This window comes from Eufriesea mexicana, unplaced genomic scaffold (genome assembly GCF_001483705.2).
Source record: "Eufriesea mexicana isolate 0111107269 unplaced genomic scaffold, ASM148370v2 scaffold5504, whole genome shotgun sequence".
In the NCBI taxonomy this organism is placed as follows: Eukaryota; Metazoa; Arthropoda; class Insecta; order Hymenoptera; family Apidae; genus Eufriesea; species Eufriesea mexicana.
The window spans coordinates 547,785-563,705 of record NW_016913469.1 but is presented as its reverse complement, the minus strand read 5'-3'; the positions used below and the strand labels follow the sequence as shown (position 1 = coordinate 563,705).

At 45.3% G+C, this 15,921-nt stretch overlaps 1 protein-coding gene and 1 long non-coding RNA gene across 3 annotated transcripts in view; one reads left to right on the top strand and one right to left on the bottom strand.

Annotated features, from left to right (window-relative positions):
- The window catches only part of LOC108552131 (Wnt oncogene analog 2), a 117,308-nt gene that overhangs the window by 63,181 nt on the left and 38,206 nt on the right, over positions 1 to 15,921 (top strand). The window contains exon 2 of the mRNA XM_017906542.1: positions 4,787 to 5,007. Coding sequence (XP_017762031.1) covers positions 4,787 to 5,007 — 221 coding nt within the window. The remainder of the gene's footprint in view (positions 1 to 4,786; positions 5,008 to 15,921) is intronic.
- Positions 1 to 15,921, bottom strand: part of LOC108552133 (uncharacterized) — a 98,250-nt gene that overhangs the window by 80,245 nt on the left and 2,084 nt on the right. The gene's annotated exons all lie outside the window — the stretch shown is intronic.

Genomic DNA, 15,921 nt, shown 5'->3' with positions numbered 1-15,921 from the left:
CACGATCCTCGCGCAAGGATCAAGCCTCGAGATGAGAACTTGGGGTAAAACAGCGAGGAAATTCGAAACGCGAGACAAAAGGACGAGAATCGGCGCAAAGGCACCAGTGCCCGTCGTGCGGGGCGCGTGCATGATCCTCGCCGTCAGTACCCCTAACGCGGAACGTCTTCACCGGGACGGGCGGCGCGATTATGTCTGGCGGTCGGCGAAAATCACGGAACACGCGCGTCGTTGGTTCGCCGCCCATCGCGTGGACCCGTGTTCCTCGAGCGTTCGCCAAGAAGGAGAGAAAAGAAAAATGGCGGTAGGAAGGGGAATACTCGGCATCCTCGGGCTATCCGCTTCTCTGTTGCTCGCGCTGCACGACCCGTTTTCGCACGGCACGCGGCCGCCGTCCGTGGCAGCTTCTCACGTTCATCAGGACACCCTGTAGATCGTTGCACGTGGTGAGTTTCGGCCACCGAGCGGCGCGATGCATTCCAATGCAAATAACTCTCGCCCCGGGGACGCGGCGTAATCGTCGCAATTTCATGCTTCTCAGAAATGCAACCTGCCACCCCCTTGGCCCCCGTGCACCCGTCGCGCCCCCCGTCCCGCCGCGTCCAAGCCCCATGGCGACCTCCTCCTCGGCCACCACCGGCTCTTCTCCACGGTGTCGCTGCCGATAAACCACCCCCCACGCCCCGCGCAACTCCTCCGGACACGGTGGTTGCGCGCCGATATATTATTCGTCGTAAAGCAACAACGGGATGACAACCGGTAACGTACGACGTTTATTCGCCGCCGTTTATGGCCCCCGAGATCTACGCCCCTGCCGATCGATGAGCCGCCGCAGCCGCGGGCCTGTTTGAATTCGGCGCTCTTTCTCCGTCGCCGGATCGCCCAACGATCGCGATGATGGATCGTCGGCAGCGGTTGGTTTTAACACTTGGCGAGAGGGCTGTGTTTAAGGCTAATTTGAAGCCGGGTTTCGACGGGACCCGGGGTAGCGGCCCAGAAGCCTGCTCCAATGAACACGTGATACGCTCGAATCGATCGCCGAGCATCGTTTCTCGGGGTTGCTCGATAATTGATCCAAAGTGGAGATAGAATTTGGAGAAGCCAATTTCTTATGTCGAATTTTTTACTAAGTTTTGCGATCGGAGTACGCGAATTTCAAGTGATTTTGATAGGTGATGGCTAATTGATAACTGGTGTCAGGTGCTTCTTTATCGATAATGGTAGTCTATCGTGTCGAATACGTAGAAAGGGAAAATTTTGATATAGTATATTTCAATTTTGCGACTTCATTGGGAAATATTTTGACACGCCTATCCTGTGGATTACCGATCACTAAAAATTACCAAAAATTACCAAAAACTGCCACGAAGAAAGATGTGCCTGGTATGACCCGATGCTTCCGATATCTCCGGAATTACGATACCCACGTCATCGAGGACCAATCGAGTGTTATATTTCGATGGTGCGTTTCACCGTTTGTACGATTCCTGTTATTCGCCGTTACATAAATTCGTGGCAGCCAGGATGGGAAAGGATTTCACGATGGAATGCCTCGCGTGCGTGCACGGTTTCTGGAAACGGCGTTTACCGCCACGAAAACGTTGACTTATGGGATGTAAATTACGCAATGGACCAGTAGGAGGTTGGGAGTATCACGTTTCAGGTTGTCGGCAGGTAATCGGTTTTAGTATGCCGTGATCAACCGCGTCTCGCAGGTTGCTCGTGAAGATGTCGAAATAAGGATCGGAATGACGGATGGGCGTGTGGTTTTCCTTTTCTTTCTCCTCTTTCTCTCTTCTTTTTCTTTTTAAATACGAAACGCGCGTTCGACCAAGGGATTATATAATGCCTGGCTCGAGCATTTCGGTTCGATGATCGGTTAAATTAGATTATACCGGGTTCCGCCGTCAGCCGATCGCCTCGTTTAGAACTATGATTGTCAGGTAGTTTAGAAAACTGACAGCTCTGTCCAGCAGCGAGAAATCGAGTAAATCTCGAAACTGATCTTCCACTGTTGGCCGGTTCCAACGTATTTTAACTCACGTAACTTGCTCGAGCTCGAGGAATTCACCGCGGACATGCACGCATGCTGCCCTCGAGATTGCTCCTGCGTGGTTATCGAACATCCAAATGGTCGATTGCTCCAGCAATAAAGCTCTTACACGTGAATTAGAACATCGACTCGGAATAGCACGATAACTTGGAGAAAATAAAAGCATTGGATAATACCCGTTTTAACTCTCCACGCTCCATTGGCGCCATTATGGTAATCCGCGGTGTTGGTTATTCGCGGTCATTTTCACCGATAAAAATGGAAGACAGGATAATATTTATAATTCCTTTCTTCTCGAAACGGAATCATCGAATTTAATATTAATTTTAGTTCTCCACTAGGAAAACGCGTTGGAAAATTTTCAAAGTTAATATCTGGAATTCAAGTCCATTTCGTGGACCAGGACGAAAATTTGAAAAGCACGAAGTCGATTCGGTAAAAACTTCACGCGTCGAAGGTTCTTCCACATTTTCCAAGAAGACTTCTTCGGTCACGATGAATCATGCAACACCATCGCGAGCGAATCCGCGAGTCCTCGGCCATCGTCCGCAGCGAGAAGATCGGCGCAAGGAGGAAGAAGGGTGTTCGTCGTGGGATAAAGAGAGATCGCGGTGTCGTTAGCTTCGATATCGCCTTATGCAGGCCGAAGTATAACGTATACCACCGGAATCGAAGTACCAGGACGACGACGAGGCCGGGGGAGCTTAAAATGCTAATGAACGGGTCAGGCGGCTGATTCCTCGTCGACACGCTCGTTCCGTACTTTCACACGTTCGAATTTATCGAGATTTAATTCGTCGTATGATCAGGTAGGCCCACTACCGGTCGCCGTTTCTGGATCTCTCAATGTCGCTGTCACGCTAAATGGTACACGCTGGATCCAGCCGAGGCCCGAAGGTAGCTCGATGGCGCAGCCTCTCGGATAACGTTTCAGAAATTGATTTAGTACCATCCGGACGAAAGATTCTCGCGAATTCTTCGCGGCGAATTTCTTTTCCTTTATTTCTACAATCGGCCACTCGTTTCGTTTGCCTCGAATTTCGTGGCTGGTTTCGAAACCGAGATTAATTCCGGAGATTTTCTCGGAGATATCCGAGGCGGAGGTGCTAATGTGAAACGCGTGTACCTTCTGAAAATTTCTCGAAAGACGAATAGTTTTGGCTTTCCGATGCAAAGCCAAAGGATTTAACGGGATTCTTTCTCCTTTTTCTATTTGCTGAGAAAGTTTGGGAGGTACATGGAAGATTTATAAATAGAAGAACGGGTCTTTTAGAATAAGTCTCGTTTTTTCTTTTCCTATGATAGATATGCAGGGGTATATAATTTATTAACGCTTGTAAATACTCAGCGTTAATTCTCATGCGAATAGATTCGTAGCTTCTTAATGATATTCCTGCAAAGAAGACGCATTAATAAAGCTTCGATGGGTAAATTATAGGGGAACAAGTTTAATATACGAGGAATTTATGCAGCGTTTCGTAGGTGTGCAAGTAAATATTTCAAATTGAAATTTACTAGCCAGAATTCGGGGAACGAATTTCTAAAATTTCACCGGGTTAATTAGAAGAAAGGATTCCGATGGTGTACGTTCGGGAAGATTTTTGGTGACACAACGAGCCTGGCCATCTTGCGATAAGTCGACTTACTTCCACCACTACACTCTCCTCTCCTTCTGCAAATTTTCGTCACTGTCCAATCACCCATCGGAATTTTTAACTCCTCCTCTTTATTTCCTCCACACTCGGCCAATCGCCATCCGACAGAAATTACGCAGCATCCAAATAAGGAGATTCGGCTTGTGTCATAAAAACCGGCGCATCATCCTACCTGTTGACGTGCAACGGCTTCAAACGCCGATTATTTATTCGCATTAATCCGAATAACGAGGTATCGATGGCTAATACTACTTCCAAAAACCTACATGCCTGTAATTTCACAGATTTTCAGGGGATTTCAGCTGACCAAATATATATTTATCCTTGTATTTACATCCTTATACCATCGAACCTGTTCTCGTAGGTTTGACAAGAAATCTACCATGACCGGTGATTGGATAATTGGTAGATGAAGAAAAAGTTCAGGAAAACGGAACGCGAGATGATATTGTAAAAATTATTATAAAAATTATTACATTAACGCGTTGACTGCCATAGTGGTTACAAGTGGTCGATTCTTGTCTCCTCAGTGAGGCTATGGTGGTCACCAACACTGACCAGTGACACTAATTTCATAAATTTATAATAATTATATATTATAACATTAATAATTCTCGCTATTTGGTACTCTTTTGCCATATTGTCTGACAATTCATCATTATAAACACTACATGGCAGTCAACGAATTAAAAGAAAAATTCCTAACAAGTGACTACAGCTACAATGTTGAAAGTAAAATCTATAATTAAAGATATAAAGAAGACTATTTGAACCCTAGCACGTTTAGATACATCCGATACATCCAAGAATAATTTTTTAAAAATTCGTGTACTATTATTATATCTTCCTGTAGAATTTAAACTTCAAAAAATTTCCTGTCAATATTCCCCGCAAATGGTACACCCCCAAACCACGGTGCAAGCACTCGCACCTCCCAAGCTTCCCTTTAATACCTCCTTGTCCCTCAACATATTACGCGAACAAACCTAACCTCGGAGATAAAACGAAAGAAAAAATGAAGAAGACGAACGACAATGAGAGGACACACTGAAAGAGGGTGAAATGTTGTCGGTTGCAGGGTGGTCGGAGCAGTGGTGGTCGGTGCAGCCGTTTGCGGGCGTATTCCAGGGCTGGCGAAGAGTCAACGGGAGCAGTGCAGGAAAGCGCCGCACGCGATGCCTGCGGTGGGCGAGGGCGCGGAGCTGGGACTTCGCGAGTGCCGACATCAGTTCAGACATCACCGCTGGAACTGTTCCCACGTGGCGAACGATCAGGTCTTCGGCCACGTGGTCGTAGTAGGTAAGGATTGTCCTGTCACCGCGGCCGGCCCGCTATTTATTATACAGGGGGCCCGGCGCGTTTAACGCCGCCGTTCCTCCGTGGCCCTGCGTTCAACGCGCTCTAAAAGGCCGTGCAAGCGGCAATGGACGCGGACGTCTCCGGTATTTCGAGCGTGCCGCCTTGCCCTACTCGATGCCACGGATGCTGCTCCGGTACACCCCTGTTCAGAAGTATCATTTCGGCAAACTATCCGGACCGTTTCAAAAATTCTCCCCTCTTTCTCGAAAATTTTTACCAGCTTCTCGGTTTCTTCGAATTTTACCGCGAAGACAAATCTGTGCGATCGGTAAATTTTTTAATAATTTTGAAATTTGGAAGAAAAAATATTCGTGGAGGGATTGTTGATCTAGAAGTCTTTCAACCGGATTTAAAATTCATTTCATTGAGATTTTTGATGGAATCCTTGATCGACTGTTAGGTTTATTAAAGCGTTACTGAAAATTAAGTGGAATAAAATTAAATTTCGTGACCGTGGAGAGTTTGATATATTTCACTGATCGACTACGAGTTTGGAAAATAATTCTCGCGAATTTTTACCTCCTGTTTTGGATCGTTGACGTTGATTAATCCTCTCCTTAATAATCTGGATGAATAATCTTTGTACGGGACGAGCAGGTGTCCCAATACTTATGAACGGGGGTGTACGTACCGCAGATGTACGTATAATACACTATGTGTACGAGCGATCGTGGTGAAAAAGGGGAAACGTGTATTGTGTGCGTGTACCTGGCTGCATCTTTTCAGTTAGTTTATACAGGGTGTTTCGTTTAAATAGATTACCGCATAAATTTTCGAAACCACTAAATATACCAACATCTTAGATGAAATTAATCAATTTTTTGAACGAAGAACGTCAAAAACGAGTCACGAATCAAATATTCGATACTAAATACGTACTGTTAAAATATACAATGCCTCATCTCAATTAATACTAAACGAATAATACTAAGAATTACGTTTTTAACCCTTTGCACTCGAGAGGCGACCCTCAGTCGCAATTTAATCAGATTCTAAAAATCGATGCTAATTATCATATCAAATTGATCGACATTAAAATGTAGAATATCGAAATAAAATAATTCTATGTCTTAATTTGTACACGATTTCTTATTTACCTTATTTTAATCGTCCACTTTATGGCAGAAAGTTATCGAATTATCATTTTTCTGTAATGAGAAAACCCCCCAGTGCAAAGGGTTAAAACACCCTATACACAGGTACCTCACCTGTATACCAATTAACCCTCGAGTCTAAATCGTCACCAGTTATCAGGGGACCATAATTAAAATTCGAAGAAATACTAAAATTAAATTTGCTAAATAAATAAATCCTAGTCCCAGGGATTAATAACATTTACCGATAATCCATCTCGTGCATTAACAACATAGCAAACCATATGTACCAAACAAAAGACACCACAATTTCTCATAAAATTTTTCATCGAACATGGTGCAATCCCTGAGTTCACTAAGAAGTGGCCGAGGCGAGAACGGTGTTTCGTGTTAAATTACACGCACCTACAAGAGAAGACTTTTAAAGCGAAGGAGCAGCAAGGAACGACCTAGATTTCTAATTCTTAATGAAATAATTCGAAACCGACGTAACGTCGTTTTCTTCCACCGGTTCAGGTTCATCTGCATACGTATTGGAGAGGTTTCCATGAGACGCGTCTAAACGAAAGGGGAATCAATTTAGTGCCGTTAACCGAAGAAGCCCGCTGCTTCTGATAATCTTCGATTATTGGCGTTAAGCTCTTTAATCGAGGCGTATGCGTGCACGCACACGGCCCAGTCAGAAAACTAAAAGAGATAAATGGCCACGGTGTCAGAGTCGGTGTTTTATTGGGCAGTCGTGCCTCTATCGTGCTAATGGCCTTTTCATTAAGGATTTTCAGCCTTTATCGTCGACCTATTAATTTACCTTCTACCGCGAGACCGCTTGTCTAGCAGTTAATCATCCGATATTCGAATCGCGTTAATAAGTCTTTGGGAGCACGATGGCTGAGGTATCGAGATCCGTGGGAGGTTTCGCATAGTTGGACGTTTCCATCGGGAGAAGAATTTTGGAAAAATGCCTCGGATCATTTGGTATTTTTTAATTTCTTAGAGTATTAAAGTACCTATCAAATACATCCTCTGGGGTTCGAGGAATTTTTGGGTAAAAAATTCGTAATTAACTTGAACTTGCATAACACAGCTATTCTTTAACTAATCATCCTGTATTATCTTCTAATTTTGTATCCCCTGTTCCCTACAATTTTCTGTAATTTATATTTTTCATATTTTTATCTATCTATTGTCTTTTTCTTTTTAAATAGTCGCGGAGAATTTTATTTTTATTTTTCTATGTGAATTTGAAATTTTCTAAAGACTATTTTCTCGTGAAAGAAACGAGTTCTACAGTGGTCTTCACACCCAGTCTTTACATCAGTCACTTCGTTATTATTCTGATCTAATATTTTCCAAAGACACTATTTCCCGCTATTCGGCTCGCCTCGACTAGGCCCCCGAACAATGAGGTTGGCTGAACGTAACAGAGAAACCATGACGAAATAAGTTTATGCCTGTTAAATCGACGTTTCTCCGTTCTTTACGATGTCAAGTTTACTCCGAATCCCGCTGCGCTCCCTCTATAGGCAAGATAAATTACAAAGCCGCACATCCTGCGGTGTAAACTCGAAATTCTTTATCACGAACGCGCCGCAATATGTAGTTTTCTCCGGCGAGCATAATTGTAATTTGTTTCCGTCTTTTCAGAAAACCGAATGACTCGACACGTTTGTCTCTCCCGTCGCGACGTATAAACGACTCGGAGTGACACGGCATGAAACAGAAATTTCTCCTCCCCCCGTCCAATCTTCCCATTCTTCCTACTCCTTTCTTATTAATTTATTCCGGCCGAATATTTCTCGGCGTTCGAGAAATAAATCTTTCTTACGTGTTAATATGGAAAATAAATTGGTACCTCTACATATATCACGCGTTAAGAGGAATATATACCAGTGGAACATTTTTATCGGGGACCATTGAGCAACTTCTATAGATTCATTAATTTTGGGGTTCAAGTCTTAACCGTAACAAAGAACGTTATTTATCTACGCAATTTCCAAAGTATTCCCACGCTCGCTCCTGAAGGGGGTATTCGAAACATAATAATTCACGCACAAAATGTGTTTAAAATTACTCCTATATTTAAATCTCCACTTTTCGTTTCGTGTAATTTACCAATTTCTCTAAAGAATTAATAATTTTGTACAAATCATACGTAGAAGATGAATATGTTTCAATACCCACCAAATCCTACCAATGAATGCACCTGCCAATCGATCCCTTTACCTCGCCGAATATCTCCCAATAATCAACAGATAAATCTCTCTACGGGTTCATGTCGGTGAAACATTTTTATTCTAAACCTTCGCTCGAGTATTAACTATAACGAAGATTATCTAGACACAGCAATGAAAATAACATTTGGCTGATCACCGTGTCCCTTTAATCACTGCATCTCAGTCCACCGCGACCCATAAACATCGGTCGGACCTGGCCCAAACCCCTAGAAAATAAAAGCCATCTGTGTTGCTATCTTAACGAAGATTCAGCCTTCTGCACCTACCTCGAAAACTCGAGGTCCGCCGCTACCGGTTCGCGATACGCGGGAACAATGGTCGCGCGAGAACGACGACGGTTGCCGGTGGCGGTCAGCTCCGAAATCCGGAGCTTTCAGCTCCAAATTAGGGAGGCAGCGTGTAATGGGTGCTCACGGTGGACGTTGGGTCGGCCGGGGTAGTCGTTGGCCGGGCCGGATCGCGGACATTTTTACGAGGATTAGGCGTACCCGCGGCGAGGACCGGACGAGATAGAGGAACGGTGGCTGGCGGTAGCGTGGACTTTATCGGCGTGGAAATCGACGAAACGGCCACGACCACGGGGTAGAGACGCTCGCTACACCCACAAGCGTGAGCCCGTATGCGTTAGAAGCGGGTCCGGTTTCTCGTGTTACCGTTTCGTGATGCTGCCTGCTGCCCGGCAGCCGCATAATACGCGTATAACTTATGCCCGGCCCGCGGAGGGAACGTCGACGCAACCTTGTGCCAGGGTCTCCTCTCTTTCTCTCTCTCTCTCTCTCTCTCTCTCTCTCCACGTGACGCGTTCGCGAAAAGGGAAAAAAAGAGCGGGAAAATAAGAGAGGCGAAAAAGCCGCGCTCGGGATGCCTCGGTGGCCGCCCACGCGCGGACTTAACAAATTTCACCTGGACACGTGAGAAAGGTTTCGATTTCTGCGCCCGCCGCCTGCACCGTAGACGCCTGTCGCGAAGTCTCGGCTCGTCTCGGCTGACAATGAGTTTCCGCTCGTCGTTCCGTGGCCCCATTCGCATCTTTCATCGCCCATCGAAGAGCGGAGTGGTAGAAACGATTTTTGGGACTGGACCCTTGCAAAGTGGAACCGGCAAGTTTCGCGTGTTTCTTCTGGAGAAGGTCCTTCATGGAGGAGGTAATTAGGTGTATCTGTGTTTCGTTCGTTTGGCAGCTGATGGAATTGAATCTAACTCAAGTTGAAAATCTGATTAACGATCGCGACATCTTTTATTCCATTTAGGTTCGAGAGATGCGAAGATGAACGGGCTCAGGTTTATACGTTACGCGTGCGAGCAAGAACGCAGCTAACAAGAGGACCTCGCGTGAGACGAGCGTGTCTCATACCGCTGCCAAACTCATTGTTGCCAAGAAAAATATTCCTAGAGTTGAGTTATGATTCGATTTCTTCTTCGTTCGTTTCTAGACGACTTTATTCGATCTTCCCGTTGAAATATGAACCTCGCAATTAATTCTATGCGAGCTTCTGCTGTCTAATTGTCTGACAGATGTCAAACTCGTTTCTCCTCCCTACCGAGTTCGATCTTTCGTGACGAAAATTTCTCGCGGACAACTCACGCCTTTCTTCTTTGCCCATCTCCTCCACTTTCTCTTCCAAGTCTCGCTTATTGTTTCCGCCGTTAATTTTCGTCGGTTTTCGGTAAGCAACTTAATATTCCGCGACAGCACGACCGCGAGACAGGCTGCGCAGTGTCAAACGGCGAAGGCGATATTTCTCAGGGACAAGATAATCCGGGTAGTCCAGTCAGCGGAAGCTGACGTGATCCGCTCGCATAAATATCGCTAAATACGGCGTATTTGTCATCTCGGCATTAAAAACCATAAGCACTGGACCATAAGACGGGGCCTGCATTGACCGCGTCCCGATGGCGTTTATAGGAAACAGGTAGGCGCGCACGCACCGCGATTTCTCATGATTAACGCGCCGGATTAAGCCTCAACGTGGGAAAAATCGAGGAAGCAAAATTCAGCCCGTGATTTACGGCCGGGGAAGAAGCGAACGGCAGTTTGTCACGTGGCGTGTAACCATTGAACGGGGCACAATCGGACCCCGGAGCTCCTTGAATTCCGCGGGTAAACCTCTCGGGGCGGATCTTGAAACGACCCGCTATTTTTGCCGCATTTCCACGTCGCGTGATAGCCATCGATTTTACCTGCTCGACAAGAATGGCCTACTGGACGCTTTCGACGTCCGTTTCGCGTCTCGATAGATGGCTTCTTACTCGGGGTGGAGTCGAGATTGTACAGATTCATGGGGCAACCGAGGTGCAGGATTTTTAAGATGGCGGCAAGCGATTTGCGCGATGAATTTCCAGAATGAATTTGTCTCGGAGGATGTGGAGGGCATGGAGTGTATTAGGCAGAAGATTAACCCCTTCGCTCCTGCGGACGTTGTATGACGTCACGCTACAACATAACTGCCGGACTGCGAATGTGATACAACATCCATGGATTTCGAAGCTGCTAGAGCTTAGAAAATTCTAATTTTGATATTATATCTTGATTAATTTTTTATTAGATTTAAACCAAAGTGAAATTTGTTAAATTAATTCAGGATAGAGCGTTTGCTACTCTCTTCATAACTAAAAATTGGAAAGGTTAAGAGCCTCATCTATGGAAGAGCTAATTACCCTGTCGAAGCTTCAGGTTGCAGCTAGTATCGGTAAAAGTATATTTCAAACTAGTAATTTTTTGATGTACAGGTTGGTGAAGAGATTCCAAGGATTTAATCCTGATACCGTTAATATCGTCGTTTGTTATCGAGCAAAAGGAGATACGACTGGAACGAGTTAATAGAAGGATATCAATCGTGGTTGAGGATTAAAATCATTCTATTCGATAACGCATCTACCCAATCGGTTGCAGAGAATTTACACCGCGTTTACTCTCCTGTACCAGAGATTTAATCCGACTGCAATTAATTCGATGGTTAGGGCTATTAATATCGTTCCCGTATTAATAGTTGTATTCTCCAGGCGATTAAAGTCTGTCACACGCATCGATTAATTAATTAACCGCCACGGGCCCGGCAGACATAAGTAATTCAACGACAAACAAGAATAATTCTTGCACGACGAACATCACGCGTCCCACGAACGACGTATACACCAATCCGCTCTTTCGATAACTCTCGAACACTCTCCAATTACATGTTCCGCGGTGAAAAACGTCAATGAACAGCCCTGTCGCGCGATGGCCGCTGAAATAAAGATCCAAGAGGCGGATGACATACTCTGACGCCGGTTCGCGTGCAAAAACTTGACCGTTCATCCGGTTGCTCGCCTTTATACGTCGTTCCGCTTTTAACGAGTTATGAATTCCGTTGATCCGTGATATCGGCAGGCAAACATTAATTACGAACGTTTATTAAGAGCCAACGGTGGTACGCCCGTCCTCTAAAGGACGGGCAACGCGGACAGGGCACGAAATCGTGGAGACGAAAATCGACGACTGACTTTCGAAAAGGAAACCACACCTGCCGAAACGAAAAGAAAGCCAAGAAGCTTTTAAAAAACGAATCGATAAATTACGACGTGCACGAGGTGTTAAATTACAGAAAAGAACGTCGACGATTCATTTTTAAAAATGAAACCTCACCTGGAGAAGTGGAAAGAGAGCCAAGAACGTTTTAAAATCGAATCGATAAACAACAATGTGTATGGGGTGTAAAATTACAGAAAAAAGCGTCGACGACTCATTTTTAAAAATGAAACCTCACCTGGCGAAGTGGAAAGAGACTCAGGAACGTTTTAAAATCGAATCGATGAACTACGACGTGTACGAGGTGTAAAATTATAGAAAAGGGCGTCGACGACTCGTTTTTAAAAATGAAACCTCACCTGGCGAAACGAAAAGACAGCCAAGAACGTTTTAAAATCGAATCGATGAACTACGACGTGCACGAGATGCAAAATTACAGATAACAGCGTCGACGACTCATTTTTAAAAATGAAACCTCACCTGGCGAAGTGGAAAGGTAGGTGGGGACGAATTAAATAGCGAACCGATGAAAGGCAACGCAGACGAGGTGTAAAACGAAGGAAAAGAGCATCGATGGGTGATTTTCAAAAATAGTACGTTAGCTGGCGAAGTGGAAAGATAGGTGGAAAGGAATTAAGTGGCGACGAACCGATGAAAGGCGATGCAGACGAGGTATAAAATGATGGAAAGATGAGCGTCGGCGTGTGATTTTTAGAAATAAAACGTCGCCGAAGGAAACGAAGAGAGAAGTGGAAACGTATTAAGAGACGAACCGATAAAAGACGAAACGAGACGGGAGGCGAAAATAGCAGCTGCAGGCCGGAGGAAGCCTCGCGGGAAACAAGAAGTCGAGGAATTAACGCGCAAGAAAAATATAAATAACGCTCATAAGGGGAGCGTCGGTCGGTCGCTAACTTAATTAGTGAAATTAACGGGGCCGCTCAACATGTTGAACGCTAAGTGCGGCAATATATGCGGCCGAGATATTTCCCGGCTCTTAAAACGCTCACATTATGCGACCGATATAATCCTTGCACGTAGGAGTACCCGCGCTCGAATTAAACGCGCGATTAACACGTCTCGCGAACACACGACGCGAGCTTGAACTTGTAATGCCTGCTGCTTCGTTCCTACTAGTCACTTGGTCCAGAGACGCCAATGTCGGCTGGAAAAATCCTTTCGTTGCTCTGCGCAACCCTTTCGTCGTGGCAAACATGGAAGATGAGACTATGGAACGGTGCTGGGGTTGACAAGAGCTTGACAAGTCAAGAATTCAACCAATCGATTGACACGTTTCTGAGTGTATAAGGGTGGAGTGCGAAATAATTTCGAAATAACTTGAATTAAATTTCACGGAAATATTTTCCCTCCTTTTACTACTCCCACCAATTGGAATCCAAAATATAACGAAACTTATGACTCTGGGTACTGTCAGATTATTCAGCATTACAAGGAGACCAGAAGAGTTTTCACCTGCGCAAGAGATCGTTGCTAATCATAATCGTGAACTCCCCACTGTACTCGCGCATAAGCTCACATACGATTTAAGCAGATCGATTTCTCGAATTATCCAACGAATACGTAGGGAAATATGTTAGAACAGGTATTTTTGAAAACGAATTTCACACGGTTTCTACAAAACTTTAGCCTTCTTTATTCTTCAAACGAAAGACGACAAGGGAACAACGCGAGAAGCTCGTTTTACCTGAAAGCGAGCCTCAGTTAGCATTGTGTAACTCTACCCAGCAAAACTGAAGCTCCCAATGCGAACTGAGAAAATAACACTGGTGCCTTCGTCACACTATGCTCTCGCACAGTAGGCGTCTCCGGTTCAAGCTTTCTTCCGTTGCCTCTCATTAACATAATTGGCCACCATCGCAGAAGTCTAGCTGTACAATTAACCGATCGGTAGTTAAAGATCTCTTAAAAATTCCTCTTGCTCCTCTATCTTATCTCTTCCCAGACATTTTTACTCCGAGGGACTATGTTTGAAAGCGTGACCATAACGCGAGCGTCCCGTTCACTAGCGACCTGTCTTGTGCAAGCGTTCGAGTCTCCAGAGCCGGCCTGTGGCATACGCGCTCTTGCTGGACGAAATTCGTGTATCTCTGCAGCAAATTTTATTTCTATCTTTCGCGACGTGGTCTTTGACTCGGGCTAGGCTGATACGAAATATTTATTCTTTATCTCGCAACTGGACACGACAGCGATATCATTCGTGGATACACGATTAACGGCAATGGCGTACACGATGTCGAAATTGGCCGACAGAAAGGGCTCGGAAACGAAGAGGAGGAAACGTAATGGACTCGACACGCGAGGCACGAAATTAAGGAATCTCGCGACGCAGGATAAGGACGCGATGGGAACGATGCGAGTTTCGCGTCGAACGCGAAAAGATTCGATCGCGCCAGTATATAATCGCGTCCTCTGTTAGCGAAAACGGGTGGATTTCGGTTGGATCCCGATCGCAGTGGCGAGTTAGCGACACGTAGAATTAATCGGGAACACGGCAGGCCTGCTGCGAGCCGATTCGCGGGTGAATATATTTTCATAAATTAGGATTCTTCACGCGAGCGCCGCGTCGAATTCGGACAGCGTCGTGGGCGGATCGGGCCCCTAATCGTCCGAGCAAAACGACATAATTAAGAGATCCATTACGCTGGCCACTCGCTGCGCCCGGAATATTATCTATTATTAATTCAATCGACGAGGGACCGATACTCTTAATTACGGATCCGGCACGACTTTCGTTCCAGTCTCGATGTTAAGAAGATCGACGAGTTCCAGGAATATCCTTGTCGAGATTCGAGCGGCCTGTGGGTCGCACAAAAAGCCTCGTGAAATTCCCCGTTGGTCAACTTCTCGCTCTAATGATGCGTCGTTATTTTTATATTCCACCATTCGTCCTTTTTCCCCTGCCTCGTTTTGACTACCTGCCTACTTACTCCCGGCCGCGTATTTGGAAGTCAATCCCGTAGGATTTATCGACACGGGCACCTTCCACAGAGGATCCTAACTATTCTTCTTCGTTTCTGTCGCGTTTCCAGGATAAGATAATAGCGCGTCCCGTTTGTCAGTCTTTTTGGGCCGAGGATCGATAGAAAATTCGCAAAATTCCAACCACAATTCCAGAATTTACGCAAAGTCTCTCTAAAAGCAGTACTAAACGAAAAATACTTCTTTAAACTATACGAAACATTTGAAAAATTACGAGATATTCTTGCCTGTGTAAAATATTATTTATATTATTACAAAATCTGGAAAAGCTAGTTTTATCGTTACAGTTCTATCCTATTTAATTCCTCGACTTAGGATATATTAGATATTTCGTTAAACCACTCAGACCAATCTCGTAACCATCGCGGAGCATTAAGAAAATGGTACTACGTTCCAGGAATCGATGTAACGGAATCGTTATTGAAATCGAGGGTGCAACTCGAGCTCGGAGTACCGATAAGGATTATCCGGAAAATTTGCCTGACCAGCGTAGAAATTAGCGCGTATCTAAAATCGCGTAGCACCGTTTACGAGCGACGCAAGCTCGGCCATATTGGCAACGAGTTCGCGGAAAGCAGCTCTGGCGATAAGCCCGGGCTGCAGGAAACAGCGAATCCCGGAGAAAACGGATCGTTTAAGGGAAAGTTTATCTGAGGACAGGATCGTGCGACGCGTCCATCCGACCCGAGGACTGCTTAAAAATTGCGACATATCTCGTTCGAGGTTATCTCGCGATAATATCGGCCGTATCGGCCTATAAATCCGCGTACATACGGTCCGGAGCGGTACTAATTTTATTCCACGCGTGACAAAGTAATCCGGACCTCACACCGGCGGAAGGATAAAAAAGAGGAGAGAAAAAGAGGAGAGAAAAGACGAGAGGGAGAGGAAAGGAGGACAGCGAAAGTGGACACGGAGAACGAGGGTTGAACGAAGGAGAGAGTGTATCCTCTGCCCTCGGATAACGTCGACGAGCAGCGTCGCGAGTTAATGCATCGTCTTATCAATTTCTGCCGAA